General features: G+C 62.2%; 2 protein-coding genes across 2 annotated transcripts; one reads left to right on the top strand and one right to left on the bottom strand.

Moving 5' to 3' along the window:
• Positions 1 to 3086: 3086 nt before the first annotated feature.
• On the top strand, positions 3087 to 9930 carry LOC128897531 (sushi, nidogen and EGF-like domain-containing protein 1). The gene is made up of 6 exons (XM_054164993.1): positions 3087 to 3152; positions 5075 to 5207; positions 7929 to 8056; positions 8746 to 9033; positions 9340 to 9477; positions 9700 to 9930. Exons 1-6 carry the CDS (start codon positions 3087 to 3089, stop codon positions 9928 to 9930), a joined length of 984 nt encoding a protein of 327 aa, XP_054020968.1.
• A 1880-nt stretch (positions 9931 to 11810) lies between these two features.
• Positions 11811 to 17790, bottom strand: CD79A (CD79a molecule). Its single transcript, XM_054164992.1, has 7 exons — positions 17724 to 17790; positions 16084 to 16431; positions 15575 to 15693; positions 15169 to 15231; positions 14442 to 14553; positions 13799 to 13987; positions 11811 to 11842 (listed from the first exon to the last, which is right to left on the bottom strand). The coding sequence occupies exons 1-7, from the start codon at positions 17788 to 17790 to the stop codon at positions 11811 to 11813; spliced, it is 930 nt and encodes a 309-aa protein (XP_054020967.1).
• Between the last annotated feature and the right edge of the window lie 5250 nt (positions 17791 to 23040).

The following is a 23040-nucleotide window of genomic DNA, read 5'->3' as shown; positions in this document are numbered from 1 at the left end:
ACTGGTCTGTACTGGTCCGTACTGATCCATACTGCTCCGTCCTGGTCTATACTGGTCCATACTGGTCTGTACTGGTCCATACTGGTCTGTACCGCTCTGTACTGGTCCATACTAGTCCATACTGGTGCGTCCTGGTCCATACTGGTGTGTACTGGTCTGTACTGGTCCATACTGGTCCATACTGCTCTGTACTGGTTTATAGAGGTCCATAGTGGTCTGTACTGGTCCATACTGCCCTGTACTGGTCTACAGTGGTCCATACTGGTCTGTACTGGTCCACACTGGTCTACGCTCATCCATACTGATCCATACTGGTCCATACTGGTCTGTACTGGTCCATACTTGCCTGTACTGGTCTATAGTGGTCCATAGTGCTCTGTGCTGGTCCGTACTGGTCTATACTGGTCCATACTGCTCTGTACTGATCCATACTGATCCATGCTGTACTGGTCCATACTGCTGTGTACTGATCCATACTGGTCTGTACTGGTCTGCACTGCTCCATACTGTTCTGTACTGATCCATGCTGTTTCATACTGGTCTGCACTGGTCCATACTGGCCCGTACTTGTCTATACTGGTCCATACTGGCCCGTACTGCTCTGTACTGGTGTCCATACTGGCCTGTACTGCTGTGTGCTGGTTCATACTGGTCCATACTGGTCCGTACAGGTCCATATTGGTTGGTACTTGTCTGTACTGGTCTGTACCAATCCATATTGGTCCATACTGGTCCTTACTGGTCTGTATTGGACTGTACTGGTCCATAGTGTTCTTGGAGACTCTCCATAGTTGTTGAAGACTCTCTCCTGAGGGGTACTGAGGGACCCAGATGTCATCCCGACCCATCCCATAGGGAAGTGTGCTGCCTGCCTGGGGCCCGGGTAAGGGACATCACCAGGAGACTCCCAAAGCTGGTCCAGCCTCTGACCATCACCCAGTGCTGGGAATCCAAGCTGGCAGCCATGAGATCGACAAGAAGGGCACCAGGACAATCAGAAAGGAGTTCAAGGCCCTGGGACAATTGATTGATGGGGCAGGAGCTCAAGAGGTGCTCTGCTCAGTCCCCTCAGTGGCAGGGGAGCACACTGAGAGGGGCAGGAGAGCCAATGCCATCAACAGTTGGCTCAGGGGATGGTGCCAGAGGCAGAACTTTGGCTGCTTTGATCAAGGGGCAACTTTCACCACCCCTGACCTGCTGGACCTAGATAGGCTGAATCTGTCTAGACAGGGCAGGAGGGCTCTGGCACGAGAGCTGGCAGGGCTCACTGGGAGGGCTTTAAGCTGAGTCTGGAGGGGGTGGGTGAGGAAAGCAGTCTCTGTGGGGAGGAGAGAGCGGGACACAGATGAGGGCTAACGGGGAAAGCGGCAGCCCAGCTGCAGGGCAGGCACACCGACGCACGCAGCAGGGGGGACGGACAGGAGGAGCTGAAGCGAGGGAGTTGCCGTTAGTGGTGTGCCCCAGGGATCAGTGCTGGGCCCCATGCTCTGTAACATCTTTATTGATGATCTGGAGGAGGGCATTGAGTCCATCAGCAGTATGTTTGCAGCTGACACCAAGCTGGGGGCAGGAGTTGATCTGCTGGAGGGTAGAGAGGCTCTGCAGAGGGACCTCGACAGGCTGGACAGATGGGCAGAGGCCAAGGGCAGGAGATTGAACACATCCAAGTGCCAGGTTCTGCACATTGGCCACAACAACCCCATGCAGTGTTACAGGCTGGGGGCAGAGTGGCTGGAGAGCAGCCAGGCAGAGAGGGACCTGGGGGTGCTGGTCGATGGTAGGCTGAACATGAGCCAGCAGTGTGCCAGGTGGCCAAGAAGGCCAAGGGCATCCTGGCCTGCATCAGGAAGAGTGTGGCCAGCAGGAGCAGGGAGGTCATTCTGCCCTGTGCTCAGCACTGGTTAGGCCACACCTTGAGTCCTGTGTCCAGTTCTGGGCTCCTCAGTTCAAGAAGGACACTGAGAGACTTTAAGGTGTCCAGAGAAGGGCAACGAGGCTGGGGAGGGGTCTGGAGCACAGCCCTGTGAGGAGAGGCTGAGGGAGCTGGGGTTGCTTAGCCTGGAGAAGAGGAGGCTCAGGGGAGACCTCATTGCTGTCTACAACTACCTGAAGAGAGGTTGTAGCCAGGTGGGGGTTGGTCTCTTCTCCCAGGCAAGCAGCACCAGAACAAGAGGACACAGTCTCAAGCTGTGCCAGGGGAGGTTTAGGCTGGAGGTGAGGAGAAAGTTCTTCCCAGAGAGTTGTTGGCCATTGGGATGTGCTGCCCAGGGAGGTGGTGGAGTCACCATCCCTGGAGGTGTTCAAGAGGGGATTGGATGTGGCCCTTGGTGCCATGGTTTAGTAGTCATGAGGTCTTGGGTGACAGGTTGGACTTGATGATCCTTGAGGTCTCTTTTCCAACCTTACTGATTCTATGATTCTGTGATTCTATGAAAGGATTCAAAAAGGGAGGAAAGGACCCAAAAAGGGGGAGGAAAGGACTCAAAAAGGGGGGGAAAGGACCCAACAGGGGAGGAAAGCACTCAAAAAAGGAGGAAAAGACCCAAGTAGGGAGGAAAGGACCAAAAACAGGGGGGAAAGGACCCAAAACAGGGGAGGATCCAAAAAGGGAAGGAATACATCCAAAAAGAGTGGAAGGGACCCAAAAAGGGGTGGAAAAGACATAAAAAAGGAGAGGAAAGGACCAAAAATAGTGGTGGAAAGGATCCAAAAAGGAGTGGAAAGGACCCAAAAAGGGGAGGAATTGGTCCAAAAAGAGGGGAAGGTGTCCCAAAAAGAGGATGAAAGGACCAAAATGGGTAGGAAATGACCCAAAAGGGGGAGGAAAGGACCCAAAAAGGGGAGGAAAGGACCCAAAAGGGGGAGGAAAGGACCCAAGTAGGGAGGAAAGGACTCAAAAAGAGAGGAAAGGACCCAAAACAGGGGGGAAAGGACTCAGAAAGGGGAGGATCCAAATAGGGGAGGAATAGGTCCAAAAAGAGTGGAAGGGACCCAAAAAGGGCTGGAAAAGACAGAAAAAGGAGAGGAAAGGACCCAAACAGGGAGGGAATTGGTCCAAAAAGAGAGGAAGGTGTCCCAAAAAGACGATGAAAGGACCAAAATGGGTAGGAAATGACCCCAAAGGGGGAGTAAAGGACCAGGAAATGACCCAAGTAGGGAGGAAAGGACCCAGAAGGGGAGGAAAATACCCAGAAGGGGAGGAAAGGACCCAAAAAGGGGAGGAAAGGACCCAAGTAGGGAGGAAAGGACTCAAGTAGGGAGGAAAGGACTCAAAAGGGAGAGGAAAGGACCCAAAAGGGGAGGAAAGGACCCAAAAGGGGGAGGAAAGGACCCAAAAGGGGAGGAAAGGACTCAAAAAGAGAGGAAAGGACCCAAAAGGGGAGGAAAGGACTCAAAAAGGGAGGAAAGGACCCAAAAGGGGAGGAAAGGACTCAAAAAGGGAGGAAAGGACTCAAAAAGAGAGGAAAGGACCCAAAACAGGGGGGAAAGGACTCAGAAATGGGAGGATCCAAAAAGGGGAGGAATAGGTCCAAAAAGAGTGGAAGGGACCCAAAAAGGGGTGGAAAAGACATAAAAAGGAGAGGAAAGGACCCAAAAGGGAGAGGAAAGGACCCAAAAGGGGGAGGAAAGGACCCAAAAGGGGGAGGAAAGGACCCAAAAAGGGAGGAAAGGACCCAAAAGGGGGAGGAAAGGACCCAAAACGGGGAGGAAAGGACCCAAAAGGGGAAGGAAAGGACCCAAAATCGGCAGAGGAGGCAGCAATGACCCAAAAGAGGCAGAAACGAACCCCAAACCCTCTCCCTCTGCCTCCCCTCTCCCCGCGGCGCTCGGCAGGGCTGGGTGTGGTCTCCTTTGCGTCACCGCTGACGTCACCGCTGACGTCACCGCTGCGCGAGCCGCAGGCGCTGCTTCTGTTAACTGTTCCTGGCCCAAAAGTGCAGAGTTTGGCCCCAAAGTGCAGCGACAAAGGGGGGAGGGCGAGGGAAGAGCATCTAGGAGCGACTGGGAGGGGGTCTGGGGGGACTGGGAGGCACTGGGAGGGGATCTGGGGCGACTGGGAGGCACTGGGAAGGGATCTGGGGGGACTGGGAGGCACTGGGAGGGGATCTGGGGGGACTGGGAGGCACTGGTAAGGGATCTGGGGGGACTGGGAGGCACTGGGAGGGGATCTGGTGGGACTGGGAAGCACTGGGAAGGGATCTGGGAGGCACTGGGAAGGGATCTGGGGCGATTGGGAGGCACTGGGAAGGGATCTGGGGGGACTGGGAGGCACTGGGAAGGGATCTGGGGTGATTGGGAGGCACTGGGAAGGGATCTGGGGCGATTGGGAGGCACTGGGAGGGGATCTGGGGGGACTGGGAGGCACTGGGAGGGGATCTGGGGCGATTGGGAGGCACTGGGAAGGGATCTGGGGGGACTGGGAGGCACTGGGAAGGGATCTGGGGTGATTGGGAGGCACTGGGAAGGGATCTGGGGTGATTGGGAGGCACTGGAAAGGGATCTGGGGGGACTGGGAGGCACTGGGAAGGGATCTGGGGTGATTGGGAGGCACTGGGAAGGGATCTGGGGCGATTGGGAGGCACTGGAAAGGGATCTGGGGGGACTGGGAGGCACTGGGAGGGGATCTGGGGCGATTGGGAGGCACTGGGAAGGGATCTGGGGGGACTGGGAGTGCCTGGGAGGCACTGGGAAGGGATCTGGGGGGACTGGGAGGCACTGGGAGGGGATCTGGGGCGATTGGGAGGCACTGGAAAGGGATCTGGGGGGACTGGGAGGCACTGGGAGAGGATCTGGGGGGACTGGGAGCGACTGGGAGGCACTGGGAGGGGATCTGAGAGGGACTGGAAGAGACTGGGCGAGGATATGGGGGTAACTGGGAGCTACTGGGGGGAACTGGGAGGGCCTGGGAGCTACTGGGAAGGGGGTTGGGGGCACTGGGAGGGAACTGGGACAAACTGGTGCTGACTGGTCAGGACTTCCGGGGGGGGCACTGGGAGGTACTGGGAGAGGACATCCTGGAGCCTGGGGGCATCCGGGTGCCCCCTCCCGCCCCCTCTCCCCCTCGGGGGCTCAGTGTCCGGTAACGGCCGGGGGCGGGGGGAGGGCAGGAACTGCCCCGGGCGGGGAGGGGCTGGCGGCCGCCCAGGAAGGAGCAGCAGAGTCCCAGTCGCTGACCACTGCCTCCCAGTGCTTCCCAGTGCCTCCCAGTACGGTCCAGTAGCTGCCAGTGCCTCCCAGTAGCCCCCAGTAGCTGTCAGTGCCCCCGGTGCCTCCCAGTACCCTCCAGTAGCTGCCAGTGCCTCCCAGTACCCTCCAGTAGCTGCCAGTAGCTGTCAGTGCCCCCCAGTGCCTCCCAGTACCCTCCAGTAGCTGCCAGTAGCTGCCAGTGCTCCCCCAGTGCTTCCCAGTACCTTCCAGTAGCTGCCAGTGCTCCCCCAGTGCTTCCCAGTACCCCCAGCAGCTGTCAGTGCCCCCAGTGCCTCCCAGTACCCTCTAGTAGCTGCCAGTGCCTCCCAGTGCTTCCCAGTAGCTGCCAGTGCCTCCCAGTAGCTCCCAGTGCCCCTCAGTAGCTCCCAATGCTCCCCAGTAGCTGCCAGTGCCCCCCAGTGCCTCCCAGTGCTCCCCAGTAGCTCCCAGTGCCCCTCAGTAGCTCCCAATGCTCCCCAGTAGCTGCCAGTGCCCCCCAGTGCCTCCCAGTCCTCCCCAGTAGCTCCCAGTGCCCCTCAGTAGCTCCCAATGCTCCCCAGTAGCTGCCAGTGCCCCCCAGTGCCTCCCAGTCCTCCCCAGTAGCTCCCAGTGCCTCCCAGTATGTTCCACTTCCCTCCCAGTGCCCCCCCCCGGGTTCCCAGTTCATCCCAGTCCCCCCCCAGTGCCACCCCACAGCATCCCCAGTCCCTCCCAGTGCCTCCCCAGTGGGCTGAGGCGGAACTGCCTGCGGCTCTGGGTGGCGCCAGGGGGGAGGGGTCACACTCCCTCCCCTCCTCCCCCCCTTCCTCCCCCCCTCCTCCCCCTCCTTTGTCATTGTCCCCAGCCCCCTCCCCCTGCCCCCCCCCGCCCCGGATCTTAAATGTGGCCCCGGGGCGGCTGCAGGGAGAGGAACAGCTGTGAGGTACTGGGAGCACTGGGAGGGACTGGGGTGAAGGGGGAGACTGGGAGGGACTGGGGACATACTGGGATGCACTGGGGACATACTGGGACATACTTTGGCTACTGGGGCATGGGGAGAAGGGGACAGGGGGGAGATGGTTGGAGGTGGATGGAGAAGGTTGGAGGTGGAAGGGGAAGGTTGGAGGTGGATGGAGAAGGTTGGAGAAGGTTGGAGGTGGAAGGGGAAGGTTGGAGATGGAAGGGGAAGGTTGGAGATGGGGAAGGTTGGAGGTGGATGGAGAAGGTTGGAGGTGGATGGAGAAGGTTGGAGGTGGAAGGGGAAGGTTGGAGATGGGGAAGGTTGGAGGTGGATGGAGAAGGTTGGAGGTGGAAGGGGAAGGTTGGAGATGGGGAAGGTTGGAGGTGGATGGAGAAGGTTGGAGGTGGATGGAGAAGGTTGGAGGTGGAAGGGGAAGGTTGGAGAAGGTTGGAGATGGAAGGGGAAGGTTGGAGGTGGAAGGGGAAGGTTGGAGATGGAAGGGGAAGGTTGGAGATGGGGAAGGTTGGAGGTGGATGGAGAAGGTTGGAGGTGGATGGAGAAGGTTGGAGGTGGATGGAGAAGGTTGGAGGTGGAAGGGGAAGGTTGGAGGTGGAAGGGGAGTGTTGGAGGTGAAGCAGAAGCTGAGGTCCCACTAGGCCCTCTCCCTCCAACCCTGCGGAGATGAAGCTGCACCAAGTCCTCTTTCTCCTCCTCCTGGGCCATGAGGCTGAGCTGAGTGCCATGGGGCCAGAAGGGACACCCCAGAGCCAGCTGGGTGAGTGGGGAGGGGCTGCAGGGCATCAGGGGGGTCCCAGCCCCTACTGGCAGGTCCCAAGCCCATACTGGGAGGCCCCAGCCTCATACTAGAAGGTCCCAGCCCCATCCTGGGAGGTCCCAGCCCCATCCTGGCAGGTCCCAGCCCCATACTGGGAGGTCCCAGCCCCATACTGGGAGGTCCCAAGCCCATACTGGGAGGTCCCAGCCCTGTACTGGCAGGTCCCAGCCCCATACTGGGAGGTCCCAGCCCCATACTGGGAGGTCCCAAGCCCATACTGGGAGGTCCCAGCCCTGTACTGGCAGGTCCCAGCCCCGTACTGGGAGGTCCCAGCCCCATCCTGGCAGGTCCCAGCCCCATACTTGGAGGTCCCAGCCCCATACTGGGAGGTCCCAGCCCCGTACTGGGAGGTCCCAGCCCCATCCTGGCAGGTCCCAGCCCCGTACTGGGAGGTCCCAGCCCCATCCTGGCAGGTCCCAGCCCCATACTTGGAGGTCCCAGCCCCATCCTGGCAGGTCCCAGCCCCATACTTGGAGGTCCCAGCCCCATCCTGGCAGGTCCCAGCCCCATACTTGGAGGTCCCAGCCCCATACTGGGAGGTCCCAGCCCCATACTGGGAGGTCCCAAGCCCATACTGGGAGGTCCCAGCCCTGTACTGGCAGGTCCCAGCCCCATACTGGGAGGTCCCAGCCCCATACTGGGAGGTCCCAAGCCCATACTAGGAGGTCCCAGCCCTGTACTGGCAGGTCCCAGCCCCATACTGGGAGGTCCCAGCCCCATACTGGCAGGTCCCAGCCCCGTACTGGGAGGTCCCAAGCCCATACTGGGAGGTCCCAGCCCCATCCTGGCAGGTCCCAGCCCCATACTGGCAGGTCCCAAGCCCATACTGGGAGGTCCCAGCCCTGTACTGGCAGGTCCCAGCCCCGTACTGGGAGGTCCCAGCCCCATCCTGGCAGGTCCCAGCCCCACACCAGTATCCCCCAGCACCACACCAGTCCCCCCCCAGTGCCATGCTGGTCTCCCCAGGGCTGCTGTACCCCTTCGGGCCGGGGGCCGGGGACGAGACCACGCCGGTGGAGGACGATGGAATGAGCCCGGAGCAGCTCCTCCAGGGCAGGTTCTCCTTCTACGGCAGAGCTCAGACCTCCCTCTACGTACGGCCGGGGGGGAGGGAACCATGGGAGGGCGCCACGGGGTCACTGCGGGAGGGAAGGGGACGGGACAGGGAGGGACAGGAGGGGACAGGGAGGGATAGGAGGGGACAGAGAGGGATAAGAGGGGACATGGAGGGGACAGGGAGGGATAGGAGGGGACAGGGAGGGATAAGAGGGGACATGGAGGGGACAGGGAGGGATAGGAGGGGACAGGGAGGGATAGGAGGGGACAGGGAGGGGTCAGGGAGGCTTAGGAGGGGACAGGGAGGGGACACGGAGGGATAGTGGAGAGGGAGGGATAGGAGGGGACAGAGAGGGATAAGAGGGGACATGGAGGGGACAGGGAGGGATAGGAGGGGACAGGGAGGGATAGGAGGGGACATGGAGGGGACAGGGAGGGATAGGAGGGGACAGGGAGGGATAGGAGGGGACATGGAGGGGACAGGGAGGGATAGGAGGGGACAGGGAGGGGATAGGGAGGGATAGGAGGGGACAGGGAGGGGACAGGGAGGGATAGGAGGGGGCAGGGAGGGATAGGAGGGGACAGGGAGGGGACACCTGCTTCACCCGACGGCTGCGGGCACCGGGGCGGGGGGAACCATGGAGGGGGAGCTAAGGGGTGGGGGCTGGGTAGCCCCCGGGCTGGGTACCCCCCGGGCCGGTGCCCAGCCTGGCAGCGTCCCCCGCAGGTGAACAACAACGGAGTGGTCTCCTTCGGGCGGGGGGTGCCGGAGTACACCCCCAAACCCTTCCCCCTGGCCGAGCGCATTCCCTTCGTCGCCCCCTTCTGGGCGGACGTGGACCTGCGCCGCGGGGGGAAGGTCTTCTACCGGCAGAGCAGGGAGCGCCCCCTGCTGGCCAGGCTGCGCCGGGACCTGGCCGCCGCGGCGCCCCCCCAGGGTCCTGCCCCCAGCCCCACCTGGGCCTTCCTGGCCACCTGGCACCAGGTCTCCTTCTTCGGAGCTGCCTCCAACAAGGTGGGGACAGGGCGGGGGGGAGGGGGGGACAGAATGGGGGGGGGAGAGTGGAACAGGGAGGGAGAGGGAGGGGGAGGGATAGGAAGGGACAGGGAGAGAATAGAGGGGGAGGGACAGGGTGCGGGACGGGGGGGGGGACGGACAACCCCCAGTGGGGGTCAAGAGCCACAAGGGGGAGCCCTTGAGGGGACCACAGCTGGGGGGGGGGGGGTGGAGGGGCTGTGAGGGCAGGGGGCGAAGGGGGGATGGTGGCCCCTGGGAGACATTCCCTGGGGTCACCTCCCCCTCCCCTCGCCCCTCCCCCAGACCAACACCTTCCAGGCGGTGCTGGCCTCGGACGAGCTCAGCTCCTATGTGATGCTCAACTATGGAAGCCTGCAGTGGACCACAGGCATCGCCGACGGGGGGAACCCCCACAGCGGCACGGGGGGGCTGCCCGCGCAGGTGCGGGGAGGGGGAGCGCGATGGGGAGGGGCGGGGGGAGGGGGGGGTGGAGCTTGGAGTGGGATTGGGAGGACCTCGGGGTGGCATTCGGGGGTCTTGGGTGGGAGTCGGGGGTGGGCTGAAGGCAATCTGGGACGGAGTGGAAAGCTTCAGTGCCCGTGAGCCCAGCTCCTGTCCCCTCCCCACCCCGGACTCCCCCTGACCCCCTCCTGGCGCCCCCAGGCCGGGTTCAACAGCGGAGATGACCTCCACTACTACAACCTCCCCGGCTCCCGCACCCCGGCGGTGCTCTCCATCGCCCGCCGCAGCAACGTCGCGACCCCCGGCCGCTGGATCTTCCGGGTGGACGAGTTCACAGCCACGGAGCCGCCTCCCACCCCCGCCCCCAGCACCGCCGTGCCCACAGCGCCCCCCCCGGCCACCACCGAGAAGGTCTACGTCTGCAACTGGTGAGCCCAAGGCTGGTGAGGCCTGGCGGGGGGGGAGGGGGGTGTTGGGGAGGGGGCGGGGAGAGGGCAGCAGGAGGTGGAGAACCTCTCGGGTTGGGTTGAGGAGAGCCAAGAGGTTGAGGACCTCTTAGGTTGGGGTCACTGGGAGACCGTGAGGCCCCTTTGGGGGACCCCCAGGGGTTTGTGGCTTCTGGACCCTAACCTGTCCCTGTCCTCCCCCTGCAGAGGCCACCCTGGAGGGGACATCACCTTTGGGACAGCAATAAAGAGTTCTGCAGCAGCTGAGTGCCACCTGTGTGGTGGCACCACCCCACAAACCCTGTGCCACCCAAGTGCCAGCCAGTTGAGCTACAGTGCCACCTAGTTAGGACCCAGTGCCACCCAGTAAGGATCCAGTGCCACCCAGTGCCACCCAGTCAAGCTCCTGTGTCACCCAGTGCCACCCAGTTAGGATCCAGTGCCACCCAGTCGAGCTCCAATGTCACCCAGTGCCACCCAGTTAGGATCCAGTGCTACCCAGTGCCACCTAGACGAGCTCTGGTGTCACCCAGTGCCACCCAGTTAGGATCCAGTGCCACCCAGTCAAGCTCCAATGTCACCCAGTGCCACCCAGTTAGGATCCAGTGCTACCCAGTGCCACCTAGACCAGCTCTGGTGTCACCCAGTGCCACCCAGTCAGGATCCAGTGCTACCCAGTGCCACCCCATTGAGCTCCCGTGTCACCCAGTGCCACCCAGTTAGGATCCAGTGCCACCCAGTGCCATGCAGTCAAGCTCCAATGCCACCCAGTTAGGATCCAGTGCCACCCAGTTAGGTTCCAGTGCCACCCAGTGTCACCCAGTGGAGCTCCAGTGTCACACAGTGCCACCCAGTTAGGATCCAATGCCACCCAGTGCCACCTAGTCAAGCTCTGGTGTCACCCAGTGCCACCCAGTTTGGATCCAGTGTCACCCAGTGCCACCCAGTCAGGATCCAGTGCCACCCAGTGCCACCCAGTTAGGATCCAGTGCTACCCAGTGCCACACAGTCGAGCTCCAGTGTCACACAGTTAGGATCCAGTGCCACCCAGTGTCACCCAGTGGAGCTCCAGTGTCACACAGTGCCACCCAGTCAGGATCCAATGCCACCCAGTGCCACCTAGTTGAGCTCTGGTGTCACCCAGTGCCACCCAGTCAGGATCCAGTGCTACCCAGTGCCACCCAGTTAGGATCCAGTGTCACCCAGTGCCACGCAGTCAAGCTCCAGTGCCACCCAGTTAGGATCCAGTGCCATGCAGTGCCACCCAGTAGAGCTCCAGTGTCACGCAGTGCCACCCAGTCAGGATCCAGTGCTACCCAGTGCCACCCAGTCAGGATCCAGTGCTACCCAGTGCCACACAGTCGAGCTCCAGTGCCACCCAGTCGAGCTCCCGTGTCACCCAGTGCCACCCAGTGAGGATCCAGTGCCACCCAGTGCCACCCAGTGAGGATCCAGTGTCACCCAGTGCCACCCAGTCGAGCTCCTGTGCCACCCAGTGCCACCCAGTCAGGATCCAGTGCCACCCAGTGCCTCCCAGTGGAGCTCCTGTGCCACCCAGTTAGGATCCAGTGTCACCCAGTGCCTCCCAGTTGAGCTCCTGTGCCACCCAGTGCCACCCAGTCAGGATCCAGTGCCACCCAGTGCCACCCAGTCGAGCTCCAGTGCCACCTAGTTAGGATCCAGTGTCACCCAGTGCCACCCAGTCAAGCTCCAGTGCCACCCAGTTAGGATCCAGTTCCCCCAAGTCCTCCCCCGAGCTCCCCAGGACCCCTCCACGCTCCCCACTTTCCCCTCCCCCTCCCTCCTCCTCCTCCCCCCCAGCCAAACTTCCTCCTGGCGCCGCTGCCTGCTGTGCCCCGCGATTGGTCAGCGGCTCCCGGGAGCCCGCTGCCTATTGGCTGGTGGGAGCAGAAGGACGGGGGAGGGGCATGGGAGGCTCTGTGCAGGGGGTGGGAGGAGCCGGGAAGGGAAAAGGCGGGAAAAGGGAGCTGGAGGTACGGGGGGGGGGGAGGGGATGCGGAGAAGGGGACTGGGAGGGGACTGGGAGGGACTGGGAGGGGACTGGGGGAGACTGGGAGGGGACTGGGGGAGACTGGGAGGGGACTGGGAGGGACTGGGGGAGACTGGGAGGGGGTTGGGGGAGACTGCGAGGGGACTGGGAGGGACTGGGGGAGACTGGGAGGGGGGTGGGGGAGACTGGGAGGGACTGGGAGGGGATTGAGGGAGACTGGGAGGGGATTGGGGGAGACTGGGAGGGACTGGGAGGGACTGGGGGAGACTGGGAGGGGACTGGGGGAGACTGGGAGGGGGTTAGGGGAGACTGGGAGGGGACTGGGAGGGACTGGGGGAGACTGGGAGGGGGTTGGGGGAGACTGGGAGGGGACTGGGAGGGACTGGAGGAGACTGGGAGGGGATTGGGGGAGACTGGGAGGGACTGGGAGGGGATTGAGGGAGACTGGGAGGGGATTGAGGGAGACTGGGAGGGACTGGGAGGGGATTGGGGGAGACTGGGAGGGGATTGGGGGAGACTGGGAGGGACTGGGAGGGACTGGGGGAGACTGGGAGGGGGTTGGGGGAGACTGGGAGGGACTGGGAGGGGATTGAGGGAGACTGGGAGGGGATTGGGGGAGACTGGGAGGGACTGGGAGGGACTGGGGGAGACTGGGAGGGGGTTGGGGGAGACTGGGAGGGACTGGGAGGGGATTGAGGGAGACTGGGAGGGGATTGGGGGAGACTGGGAGGGACTGGGAGGGACTGGGGGAGACTGGGAGGGGGTTGGGGGAGACTGGAAGGGGACTGGGAGGGACTGGGGGAGACTGGGAGGGGGTTGGGGGAGACTGGGAGGGGATTGGGGGAGACTGGGAGGGACTGGGAGGGGATTGAGGGAGACTGGGAGGGGATTGGGGGAGACTGGGAGGGACTGGGGGAGACTGGGGGAGACTGGGAGGGGGTTGGGGGAGACCGGGAGGGGACTGGGAGGGACTGGGGGAGACTGGGAGGGGGTTGGGGGAGACTGGAAGGGGACTGGGAGGGGACTGGGGGAGACTGGGAGGGGACTGGGGGAGACTGGGAGGGGGTTGGGGGAGACTGGGAGGGGACTGGGAGGGACTGGGGGAGACTGGGAGGGGGTTGGGGGAGACTGGGAGGGGACTGGGAGGGACTGGAGGAGACTGGGAGGGGATTGGGGGAGACTGGGAGGGACTGGGAGGGGATTGAGGGAGACTGGGAGGGGATTGAGGGAGACTGGGAGGGACTGGGAGGGGATTGGGGGAGACTGGGAGGGGATTGGGGGAGACTGGGAGGGACTGGGAGGGACTGGGGGAGACTGGGAGGGGATTGGGGGAGACTGGGAGGGACTGGGAGGGGATTGAGGGAGACTGGGAGGGGATTGGGGGAGACTGGGAGGGACTGGGAGGGACTGGGGGAGACTGGGAGGGGGTTGGGGGAGACTGGGAGGGACTGGGAGGGGATTGAGGGAGACTGGGAGGGGATTGGGGGAGACTGGGAGGGACTGGGAGGGACTGGGGGAGACTGGGAGGGGGTTGGGGGAGACTGGAAGGGGACTGGGAGGGACTGGGGGAGACTGGGAGGGGGTTGGGGGAGACTGGGAGGGGATTGGGGGAGACTGGGAGGGACTGGGAGGGGATTGAGGGAGACTGGGAGGGGATTGGGGGAGACTGGGAGGGACTGGGGGAGACTGGGGGAGACTGGGAGGGGATTGGAGGAGACTGGGAGGGACTGGGAGGGACTGGGAGGGGATTGAGGGAGACTGGGAGGGGCTGGGAGGGACTGGGAGGGGATTGAGGGGGATTGGGAGGGGCTGGGAGGGGCTGGGAGGGGCTGGGAGCTGTTACGTCCTTTGCGCAGCGCCGCCGCCCTTTCCCCGGCCGTTACGCCGTTGGCGCAGCACTGCCGAGCAGCTGCCGGCCCTGCGCCGTTTGCGTAGCTCCCGGGGGCCCCCTCCCAATGCTCCCCACTGCGGCTCTGGGGTCCCCGGTATAGCCTCCAGATGCTGTTGTTGGTCCCCAGATGTTCCCCAGGTGCTGCAGCAGGTCCCCAGGGGTCCCACCCCCATCCCCCCACCCCCTGGATCCCCGCTCCAGGGGGTCCCCAAGACACCACCCCCCCAGCTCCCCAGTCCAGGACCCCCTTCACGCATCCCCCTCCCCCCCAGCTCCCTAATCCAGGGGGTCCCCCACCAAGACCCCCCCGAAGGATCCACGCCACCCCCCAGGTCCCCGGGTCAGGTCCCCCCCAGCACCTCCCCCCCTAGGTCCCCACTCCCGGCAGTCGTCCCCCGCCCCCCCCCCAGGCCCGCACTGGAGCCCCCAGAGACCCTTCCCCAAAAGCTTTATTGGGCGGGGGGGGGCAGCAAGCAGGCCCCCCCCGGGAAGCACCGAGGGGTGCAGGGGGGGTGCAGGGGGGCGCTGAGAACCCCACCCCGGCTCCCCCCTCCCCCCTCCCTTTTTCAGGGCTTCTCCAGCTGGGTCTGGGGGCGCTGGGGGGGGGCCTGGGGGGGGCCCTGGGAGGTCCCCACGTCCTGGTAGGTGGCCTGGAGCACCCCTCCCGAGATGTCCTCATACATGGAGCAGGTGTCCAGGGTGAGGCCCTGGGGGGCACAGGGGGGGTCAGGGGAGGGACCCCAGACCCATATAAGGGAGCCCTGACCTATACTGGGTCAGAGGGGGTCCAAGGTGGGGGGGGCTGGGGGGTTCATTGTGGTGGCTGGAGGGGGGCTGGGGGGGTCAGAGGGGGTCCTGAGTTGGGGCCCCCTGGAGGGTGGGGGCAGTCTGAGGTAGGTCGAGGGGTGCCCCCTGGAGTGAGGACCTGGGAGTGGGGGGGGCTGAGGGGGTCGGGGGGTTCGTGGGGTCCGTGGGGGGGGCTGTGGAGGTCTGGGGGTGTCCATGGGGGTCTGGGGGGTGGGGTCAGAGGTGGTCTGAGGGGGGGTCAGGGTGGATCCATGGGAGTCTGGGGGGGTCAGGGGTGGTCTATGGGGGCCAGAGGGGTTCCATGGAAGGAGGCTGGGGGGGTCCTTGTGTGGGGCCCTGGGGGTCTGTGGGCAGGTCTAGGGGGGTCAGAGGGGGTCTATGGGGGGAGGCTGGGGTGGTCTGGGGGTACCCAAGTGGGTTTGGAGGTCCAAGGGGATCAGAGGGGGTCCATGGGGGAGTCCATGGGGGTCAGAGGGCATGCGGGGGGGGGGGGGCGGGGGGTGTTTGGGCCTCACCTCGTAGAGGTTCTCCTCCTCGCTGGGACCCTTCTGGGGCTGCAGCTGCTGCCTGGCCCTGCGCTGCTGGGGGAGGGGCAGGGGGTGGGGCTCCAGACACCCCGCCCCCAAGAACCCCCTTTGGACCTCCTCAAGACCCTCTCAGTCCTCCCCAACCCACCATCAGACCCCCTCAACTCCCACCCACACCTCCTCAACCCCCCACTCAGACGCCCCCAACCCCCTCTCAGACCTCCCAGACCCCCTCGACTCCCCCTCAGACCTCCCCAACTCCCATCAAATCTCCCCACCCCCCCCTTAGACGCCCCCAACCCCCCTCAGACCACCCCTAGCCCCCATCACACCTCCTCAACCTCCCCTCAGATGCTCTCAGCCCCCCCCGGCTGCCCCCGTGCCCCCCCCTCACCCTGAGCAGCAGCAGCAGCCCAGGCCCCGCGGCGCTGAGCAGCAGCAGCGCCCCCTGCGCCCGCAGCACCTGGTCCTTGGTCCTCTCTGGCAGGTTGAAGAGGGGCACGGCCCGGGGGGCTGGGGAGGGGGAGGAGGAGGGTGAGGACGGGGAGGAAGAGGAAGGGGAGGAGGGGGAGAAGATAGGGAGACGGAGATGGAAAAGAGGGAGAAGGAGGAGATGGAAAGGAGGGAGAAGGAGGAGGAAGGAGGAGAAGAGAAGGAGAGGATGAGGAGGGGGAGGAAGACAAGGAGGAGAGGAAAGGAGATAAGGAGGAGGAGAAGGAGGGAGGGAAGGAGGAGGAGGGAGGGGAGTGGAAGGAAGGGAAGGAGAGAGAAGGAGATAAGGAGGAGGAGGAAGGAAGAGGAGGAGGAGGAGAGGAAGGAGGGAAGGGGAGGAGGTGGAGAGAGGGCAAGAGGGATGAGGAGGGTGAGACCCCCCGGCCCTTCCCCCCCAGCTCCCCTACTCACTGTGGACCCTGACGAAGGTGCCGCAGGACCTGCCCAGGGCCCCCCCGGCCTCCACGCGGCAGAAGTAGAGCCCGGAGTCGTTGTGGCTGAGGCTGAGGAGGGTGAGGGTCCCGCGGCCTTCCTCCCCCCCCAGCCTCCAGCCTGCGCCGCCCAAACCCTCCAGGGGCAGCAGGGGGCGGCCGCAGCCCTGCCCGGGGGTGCACAGCCGGTACCAGCTGACGTTGGCGGCGCCGCCGCCGCCCCCCCCGGCCCGGTACAGGCACTCCAGGGTCAGATCCTGCCCCACGGCGCCCCCCAGCGAGGTGGGGCCGGGGGAGACCTGCAGGAAGCCGCTGCCGCAAGGGGGTGCTGCGGAAGGAGCCCAGGAGGGGGCCGGCGCTGCACCGGCACGGCCATCAGGGGGCGCTGCGGAGCTGTCATTGGCTCCCGGGGGGGAGGTCTCGGCCAGCACCGTCAGAGACTCCGGGACCAGGCGGGAGGGGAGGGGAGGGGAAGAGGAGGAGGAGAAGGAGGGAGGAGGGCAGAGGGAGCCTGGGGGGGTCGAAGGTCAAGAGTGGGCAGTGGGCACTGCTCAGAGCACCCCACCCCCCAATCTCCCTGTCCCCCCTCCCCTCTGCCACCTAGAACTCCCTGTCCCCCCCCAGGAGCCCCCCCTGGCGTTCAGCAGTAACCAGTCCGGGAAGGGGGCTTTGGGGGAGGGGTCACAGCCCCCTCACTCCATTGACTATCTCCTTTGAGGGGGTCCCAGTGAACCCCCCCCCCCTTCCCCTATTGGCAGCTTCCTGGGGAGGGGGGGGGTGGTGTTACAGCTCCCTGAGCCCACCTGGGTCCCCCCTCCAGGCCTCCTCCCCACCCCCCACCCTGTTTCAGTTCCTCCTTGCTAGGCTGTTGACAGGAAGTGGAGGTGGCTCCAGGGTGGGGCTGGGGGATTCCCACCTGGCCTTTGGGGGGTTTTGGGGGCACCCCCCCCCCCAATCCCTGGCTACCTTTTTGACTCCCCCTCCAATGCCCTCAATCAGATTAGGCTCTTTTGGGGGGTCTTGGAGGGTCTCAGGAGGGTTTTGGGGGTCCCAGAAGGGTATCAAAATATCTTGGGGGTGTCCAGGGGGGTGTCTCAGGTAAGATTTTGGGGGACCCGGGTGGGTGTCAAAGGATGTTGGGGGTCCTGAGGGGGCCTTGGGTGTCCCAGGAGGGTCTCAATGGATCTTGAGGGTCCCGGGGGGGGGGGCTTGTGGGTTCCTGCGGGTTCTTGGGGGGGGTCCCAGGAAGGTTTTGGGGGTCCCAGAGGGGCATCAAAGGATCTTGGGGGGTCCTTGAGGGGTCTCAGGATATTTGGGGGGGAGTCCTGGGGGGCCTTGGGGTAGTTCAGCGGGGTCCTGGGGGGTCTCAGGGTATTTCGGGAGAGTCCTTGGGGCTCTCAGTATCTGGGAGGGTCCCAGGGGGTCTCAGGGTAGTTGGGGGGGGAGGGACCTGGGGCCTCTCAGAGCATGTGTGGGAAGGTCCTGGGGGGGTCTCAGGGTAGATATTGGGGGAACTCCCCCTGCCTTTATCCCATTTTTAGGGGGGTCCCCCAAAGCCACTCTGGGAACCACCCCAAGACCCCCACCCCCCACCTAGGGACCCTCCCCCCAAGGCCCTACCTGGGATGAGAATGAGGATGAGGAAGGCTCTGGGGGCCCCCAGGAGGCTTTGGGGTGCAGCTGCCATCGGGCCTGGAGTGCACCCCGAGAACAAGGGTGGAAACGGGGGGGGGAGGGACCCCCGGAAGTGAGGGGGGAGGGGCCAAGTCCGGGGCCACGCCCCCAAAATTGGGGGGGGTGGAGAGAAGGGAGAGAGGGGAGGTGGAGAGGAGGGGGTTGGGTGGGCTGGGGGAGGTCACTCGGGACTGGGGGATTTGGAGGGGAGCTTAGGGGAGCCTCAGGAGGCCAGTGCCGACCAGTACTGAACAGTATGGACCAGTACAGACCAGTACCAATCAGTATGGATGAGTACGGACCAGTAGTGAACAGTATGGACCAGTATGGACCAGTACTGATCAGTATGGACCAGTACCAACCAGAATGGACCAGTACCTACCAGTAGGGACCAGTACCGAACAGTACCGAACAATATGGACCAGTACGGACCAGTATTGATCAGTATGGACCAGTATGGACCAGTACCGACCAGTAGGGACCAGTACCGACCAGTACCAACCAATACCAATCAGTATGGACCAGTAGTGAACAGTATGGACCAGTATGGACCAGTACCGATCAGTATGGACCAGTACCAATCAGTATGGACCAGTACCGATCAGTATGGACCAGTACCGATCAGTACCAATCAGTATGGACCAATACCGATCAGTATGGACCAGTACCGATCAGTACCAATCAGTATGGACCAGTACCAATCAGTATGGACCAGTACCGATCAGTATGGACCAGTATGGACCAGTACCAATCAGTATGGACCAGTACTGATCAGTATGGACCAGTACCGATCAGTACCAATCAGTATGGACCAATACCGATCAGTATGGACCAGTATGGACCAGTACCGACCAGTATGGACCAGTACCAATCAGTATGGACCAGTACCGATCAGTATGGACCAGTACCGATCAGTACCAATCAGTATGGACCAGTACCGATCAGTATGGACCAGTATGGACCAGTACCAATCAGTATGGACCAGTACCGATCAGTATGGACCAGTACCAATCAGTATGGACCAGTATGGACCAGTACCAATCAGTATGGACCAGTACCAATCAGTATGGACCAGTACCGATCAGTATGGACCAGTACCGATCAGTACCAATCAGTATGGACCAGTACCAATCAGTATGGACCAGTACCGATCAGTACGGACCAGTATGGACCAGTACCGATCAGTATGGACCAGTACCGATCAGTATGGACCAGTACCGATCAGTACCAATCAGTATGGACCAGTACCGATCAGTATGGACCAGTACCGATCAGTATGGACCAGTACTGATCAGTACCAATCAGTATGGACCAGTACCGATCAGTACGGACCAGTATGGACCAGTGCCGATCAGTATGGACCAGTACCGATCAGTATGGACCAGTGCCGATCAGTATGGACCAGTACCGATCAGTACCAATCAGTATGGACCAGTACCAATCAGTACGGACCAGTATGGACCAGTGCCGATCAGTATGGACCAGTACCGATCAGTATGGACCAGTACAGACCAGTACCAATCAGTATGGACCAGTACCGACCAGTAGGGACCAGTAGTGATCAATATGGACCAGTATGGAATCACAGAATCAATAAAGTTGGAAAAGACCTCGAAGATCACCAAGTCCAAGCTGTCACCCAACCCCTCCTGACACTAAACCATGGCACCAAGTGCCACATCCAATCCCCTCTTGAACACCTCCAGGGACGGTGACTCCACCACCTCCCTGGGCAGCACATCCCAATGGCTAACAACTCTCTCTGTGAAGAACTTTCTCCTCACCTCCAGCCTAAACCTCCCCTGGCGCAGCTTGAGACTGTGTCCTCTTGTTCTGGTGCTGGCTGCCTGGGAGAAGAGACCAACCCCCAGCTGGCTGTAACCTCCCTTCAGGGAGCTGTAGAGAGCAATGAGGTCTCCCCTGAGCCTCCTCTTCTCCAGGCTAAGCAACCCCAGCTCCCTCAGCCTCTCCTCACAGGGCTGTGCTCCAGACCCCTCCCCAGCCTCCTTGCCCTTCTCTGGACACCTTCAAGTCTCTCAGTGTCCTTCTTAGCATCGCAGTATCATAGTTTCACATGTTCTTACGACATCCTTAAGCATATCACAAGTTGCCTCCCCTCTTACCAAAGGTGATGCAGCCTCTCTTTTCCCCTTAACCCCTCCAAGAGCTGCTTGCCATCCAGGCCCAGAGCCTTCCCCTCAGCTCACTCCTCGGCACACGGGCACAGCCTTGTTCCTGTGCTTTCAAGAGCTCCTGCTTGAAGCAGGTCCCAACCCTCCTGGGCCCCTTGGTTCTTAAGGGCTGCTGCCCAGGGGACTCTCCCAATCAGTTGCTTAAAGAAGCTGCAGGCTGCCCTCCAGAGGCCCAAAGTGAGGCTTCTGTTACTGCTCCTCCTCATTTCCCTGCCCGTTGAAAACTCCACTAGCTCATGGTGGCTGCACTCCGGACAGCCTCCTACCATCACATCCCCCCCAGCCCTCCCCTGTTGGAGAGCAGCAGGTCCGGCAGAGCCTGACCCCGGCAGGCTCACTTAACAGCTGCAGCAGGAAGGTGTCCTCCGTACGCTCCAGGAACCTTCTGGGCTGCCTGCTCTCTGCTGAGTCAAGTTCCCAGCAGATGCCTGGCAGCTTGAAGTCAGCCACAGGGAGAAGATCTTGAGACAGCCTCCAGCTGCTTACAGAATGTTTCCCCTGCCTCCTCGTCCTGCTTGGGTCTGTGACGGACTCCCCCCAGGCTCTCAGTTTTGTTAGGCCTCCCTCTGGTTTTCACCCACAGGCTCTCAATCCTCTCATCCTGCGCCTCAAGCTCTGTGGCACCCAGAGATTCCCCAGTGCACAGGGCCACCTCTCCTGCTCTCCTCCCTCGCCTGCCTCTCCTCAAGAGCCTGCGACCCCCCGGTGCAGCGCTCCAGCCGTGTGGCTCACCCCACCACGCTTCTGTACCGGCAACTCCCTCGCTTCAGCTCCTCCTGTCCGTCCCCCCTGCTGCGTGCGTCGGTGTGCCTGCCCTGCAGCTGGGCTGCCGCTTTCCCCGTTAGCCCTCATCTGTGTCCCGCTCTCTCCTCTCCACAGAGACTGCTTTCCTCACCCACCCCCTCCAGACTCAGCTTAAAGCCCTCCCAGTGAGCCCTGCCAGCTCTCGTGCCAGAGCCCTCCTGCCCTGTCTAGACAGATTCAGCCTATCTAGGTCCAGCAGGTCAGGGGTGGTGAAAGTTGCCCCTTGATCAAAGCAGCCAAAGTTCTGCCTCTGGCACCATCCCCTGAGCCAAGTGTTGATGGCATTGGCTCTCCTGCCCCTCTCAGTGTGCTCCCCTGCCACTGAGGGGACTGAGCAGAGCACCACTTGAGCTCCTGCCCCATCAATCAATTGTCCCAGGGCCTTGAACTCCTTTCTGATTGTCCTGGTGCCCTTCTTGTCGATCTCATGGCTGCCAGCTTGGATTCCCAGCACTGGGTGATGGTCAGAGGCTGGACCAGCTTTGGGAGTCTCCTGGTGATGTCCCTTACCCGGGCCCCAGGCAGGCAGCACACTTCCCTATGGGATGGGTTGGGATGACATCTGGGTGCCTCAGTACCCCTCAGGAGAGAGTCTCCAACAACTCTAACCCTGTTCTTTTTCTTTGTGGAGCTGCTCCTTATTGGTGGGGACCGCTTGGCCTTAGGCATCCTTAGATGGTTGCTCTTCAGCCCTCTCATCCACACTGCCCTCAGCCTGCAGGGCCTCATACCTATTGTGCAAGGGCAATGGAAGAGAGGGGGAGAGCCAGGATGGATTCCCCTTGCTTCCCCTAACAGGGACCTGTATCCATCCCTCCCTGTTTCCAGGGACACCTCCTTCAACAGGGGAGGTCTGCAAAGCCTGCTCCCATGCATCTAACTCCCTTTCACATCCCCTTATAGTCCTGAGCCTAGGTACTTCATCCTTTAGCTCAGCCACATCATCCTTAAGCTCAGCCACCAGGTTGGGGAGAAAATTCACTTGGTCACACCTGACACAGGCACCGTCTCCTTCAGCCTCCATTCCAAGTGCCAGGCTCCAGCACTCTCTGCAGCTGGCAGCCTGGACACCTGGGTGCTGAAGCACCAACTCTGTCTGGGTGACTCCTGATTTTCTGATAGGCTTTGGCCGAGCTGTTACCATGGTGGATGTGAGGCAGGCTGTGGATGTAGTCTACCTGGGCTTCAGCAAGGCCTTTGACACTGTCCCCTACAGCAAACCCCCTGCCAAGCTGTCAGCCCCTGGCTTGGACAGGAGCACACTGCGATGGGTTAGGAACTGGCTGGAGGGCCGAGCCCAGAGAGTGGTGGTGAATGGTGCCACATCCGGCTGGCAGCCAGGCACCAGTGGTGTGCCCCAGGGATCAGTGCTGGGCCCCATGCTCTGTAACATCTTTATTGATGATCTGGATGAGGGCATTGAGTCCATCAGCAGTATGTTTGCAGACAACACCAAGCTGGGGGCAGGAGTTGATCTGCTGGAGGGTAGAGAGGCTCTGCAGAGGGACCTGGACAGGCTGGACAGATGGGCAGAGGCCAAGGGCAGGAGATTGAACACATCCAAGTGCCAGGTTCTGCACATTGGCCACAGCAACCCCAGGCAGTGCTACAGTGGCTGGAGAGCAGCCAGGCAGAGAGGGACCTGGGGGTGCTGGTCAATGGTAGGCTGAACATGAGCCTGCAGTGTGCCCAGGCAGCCAGGAGGGCCAATGGCATCCTGGCCTGCATCAGGAACAGTGTGGCCAGCAGGAGCAGGGAGGTCATTCTGCCCCTGTACACTGCACTGGTTAGGCCACACCTCGAGTCCTGTGTCCAGTTCTGGGCCCCTCAGTTTAGGAAGGAGGTTGAGTTGCTGGAACGAGTCCAGAGAAGGGCAACGAAGTTGGTGAGGGGTTTGGAACACAGCCCTGTGAGGAGAGGCTGAGGGAGCTGGGGTTGCTTAGCCTGGAGAGGAGGAGACTCAGGGGTGACCTTATTGCTCTCTACAACTACATGAAGGGAGGTTGTAGCCAGGTGGGGGTTGGTCTCTTCTCCCAGGCAGCCAGCACCAGAACAAGAGGACACAGTCTCAGGCTGCACCAGGGGAGGTTTAGGCTGGAGGTTAGGAGGAAGTTCTACACAGAGAGAGTGATTGCCCATGGGAATGGGCTGCCTGGGGAGGTGGTGGAGTCACCATCACTGGGGGAGTTCAGGAGGAGACTTGATAGGGTGCTTGGTGCCCTGGGTTAGTTGTTTAGGTGGTGTTGGATTGGTTGGTGGGTTGGACG

The sequence above is a fragment of the Dryobates pubescens genome, chromosome 11 (assembly GCF_014839835.1).
Source record: "Dryobates pubescens isolate bDryPub1 chromosome 11, bDryPub1.pri, whole genome shotgun sequence".
Classification (NCBI taxonomy): domain Eukaryota; kingdom Metazoa; phylum Chordata; class Aves; order Piciformes; family Picidae; genus Dryobates; species Dryobates pubescens.
This window is presented reverse-complemented; position numbering and strand designations above follow the sequence as displayed.

Coding starts and splice junctions, on each gene's coding strand:
- LOC128897531 (XM_054164993.1), top strand. CDS start 3,087: ATGAAAGGACCAAAATGGGTAGGAAATGACCCCAAAGGGGGAGTAAAG. Junction 8,057..8,745: donor GAGCTCAGACCTCCCTCTAC/GTACGGCCGGGG, acceptor CGTCCCCCGCAG/GTGAACAACAACGGAGTGGT. Junction 9,478..9,699: donor CGGGGGGGCTGCCCGCGCAG/GTGCGGGGAGGG, acceptor TGGCGCCCCCAG/GCCGGGTTCAACAGCGGAGA.
- CD79A (XM_054164992.1), bottom strand. CDS start 17,790: ATGGCAGCTGCACCCCAAAGCCTCCTGGGGGCCCCCAGAGCCTTCCTC. Junction 15,232..15,574: donor GGCTGCTGCTGCTGCTCAGG/GTGAGGGGGGGG, acceptor CTCCCCCAGCAG/CGCAGGGCCAGGCAGCAGCT. Junction 11,843..13,798: donor GGCGGCGCTGCGCAAAGGAC/GTAACAGCTCCC, acceptor TGCTCCCACCAG/CCAATAGGCAGCGGGCTCCC.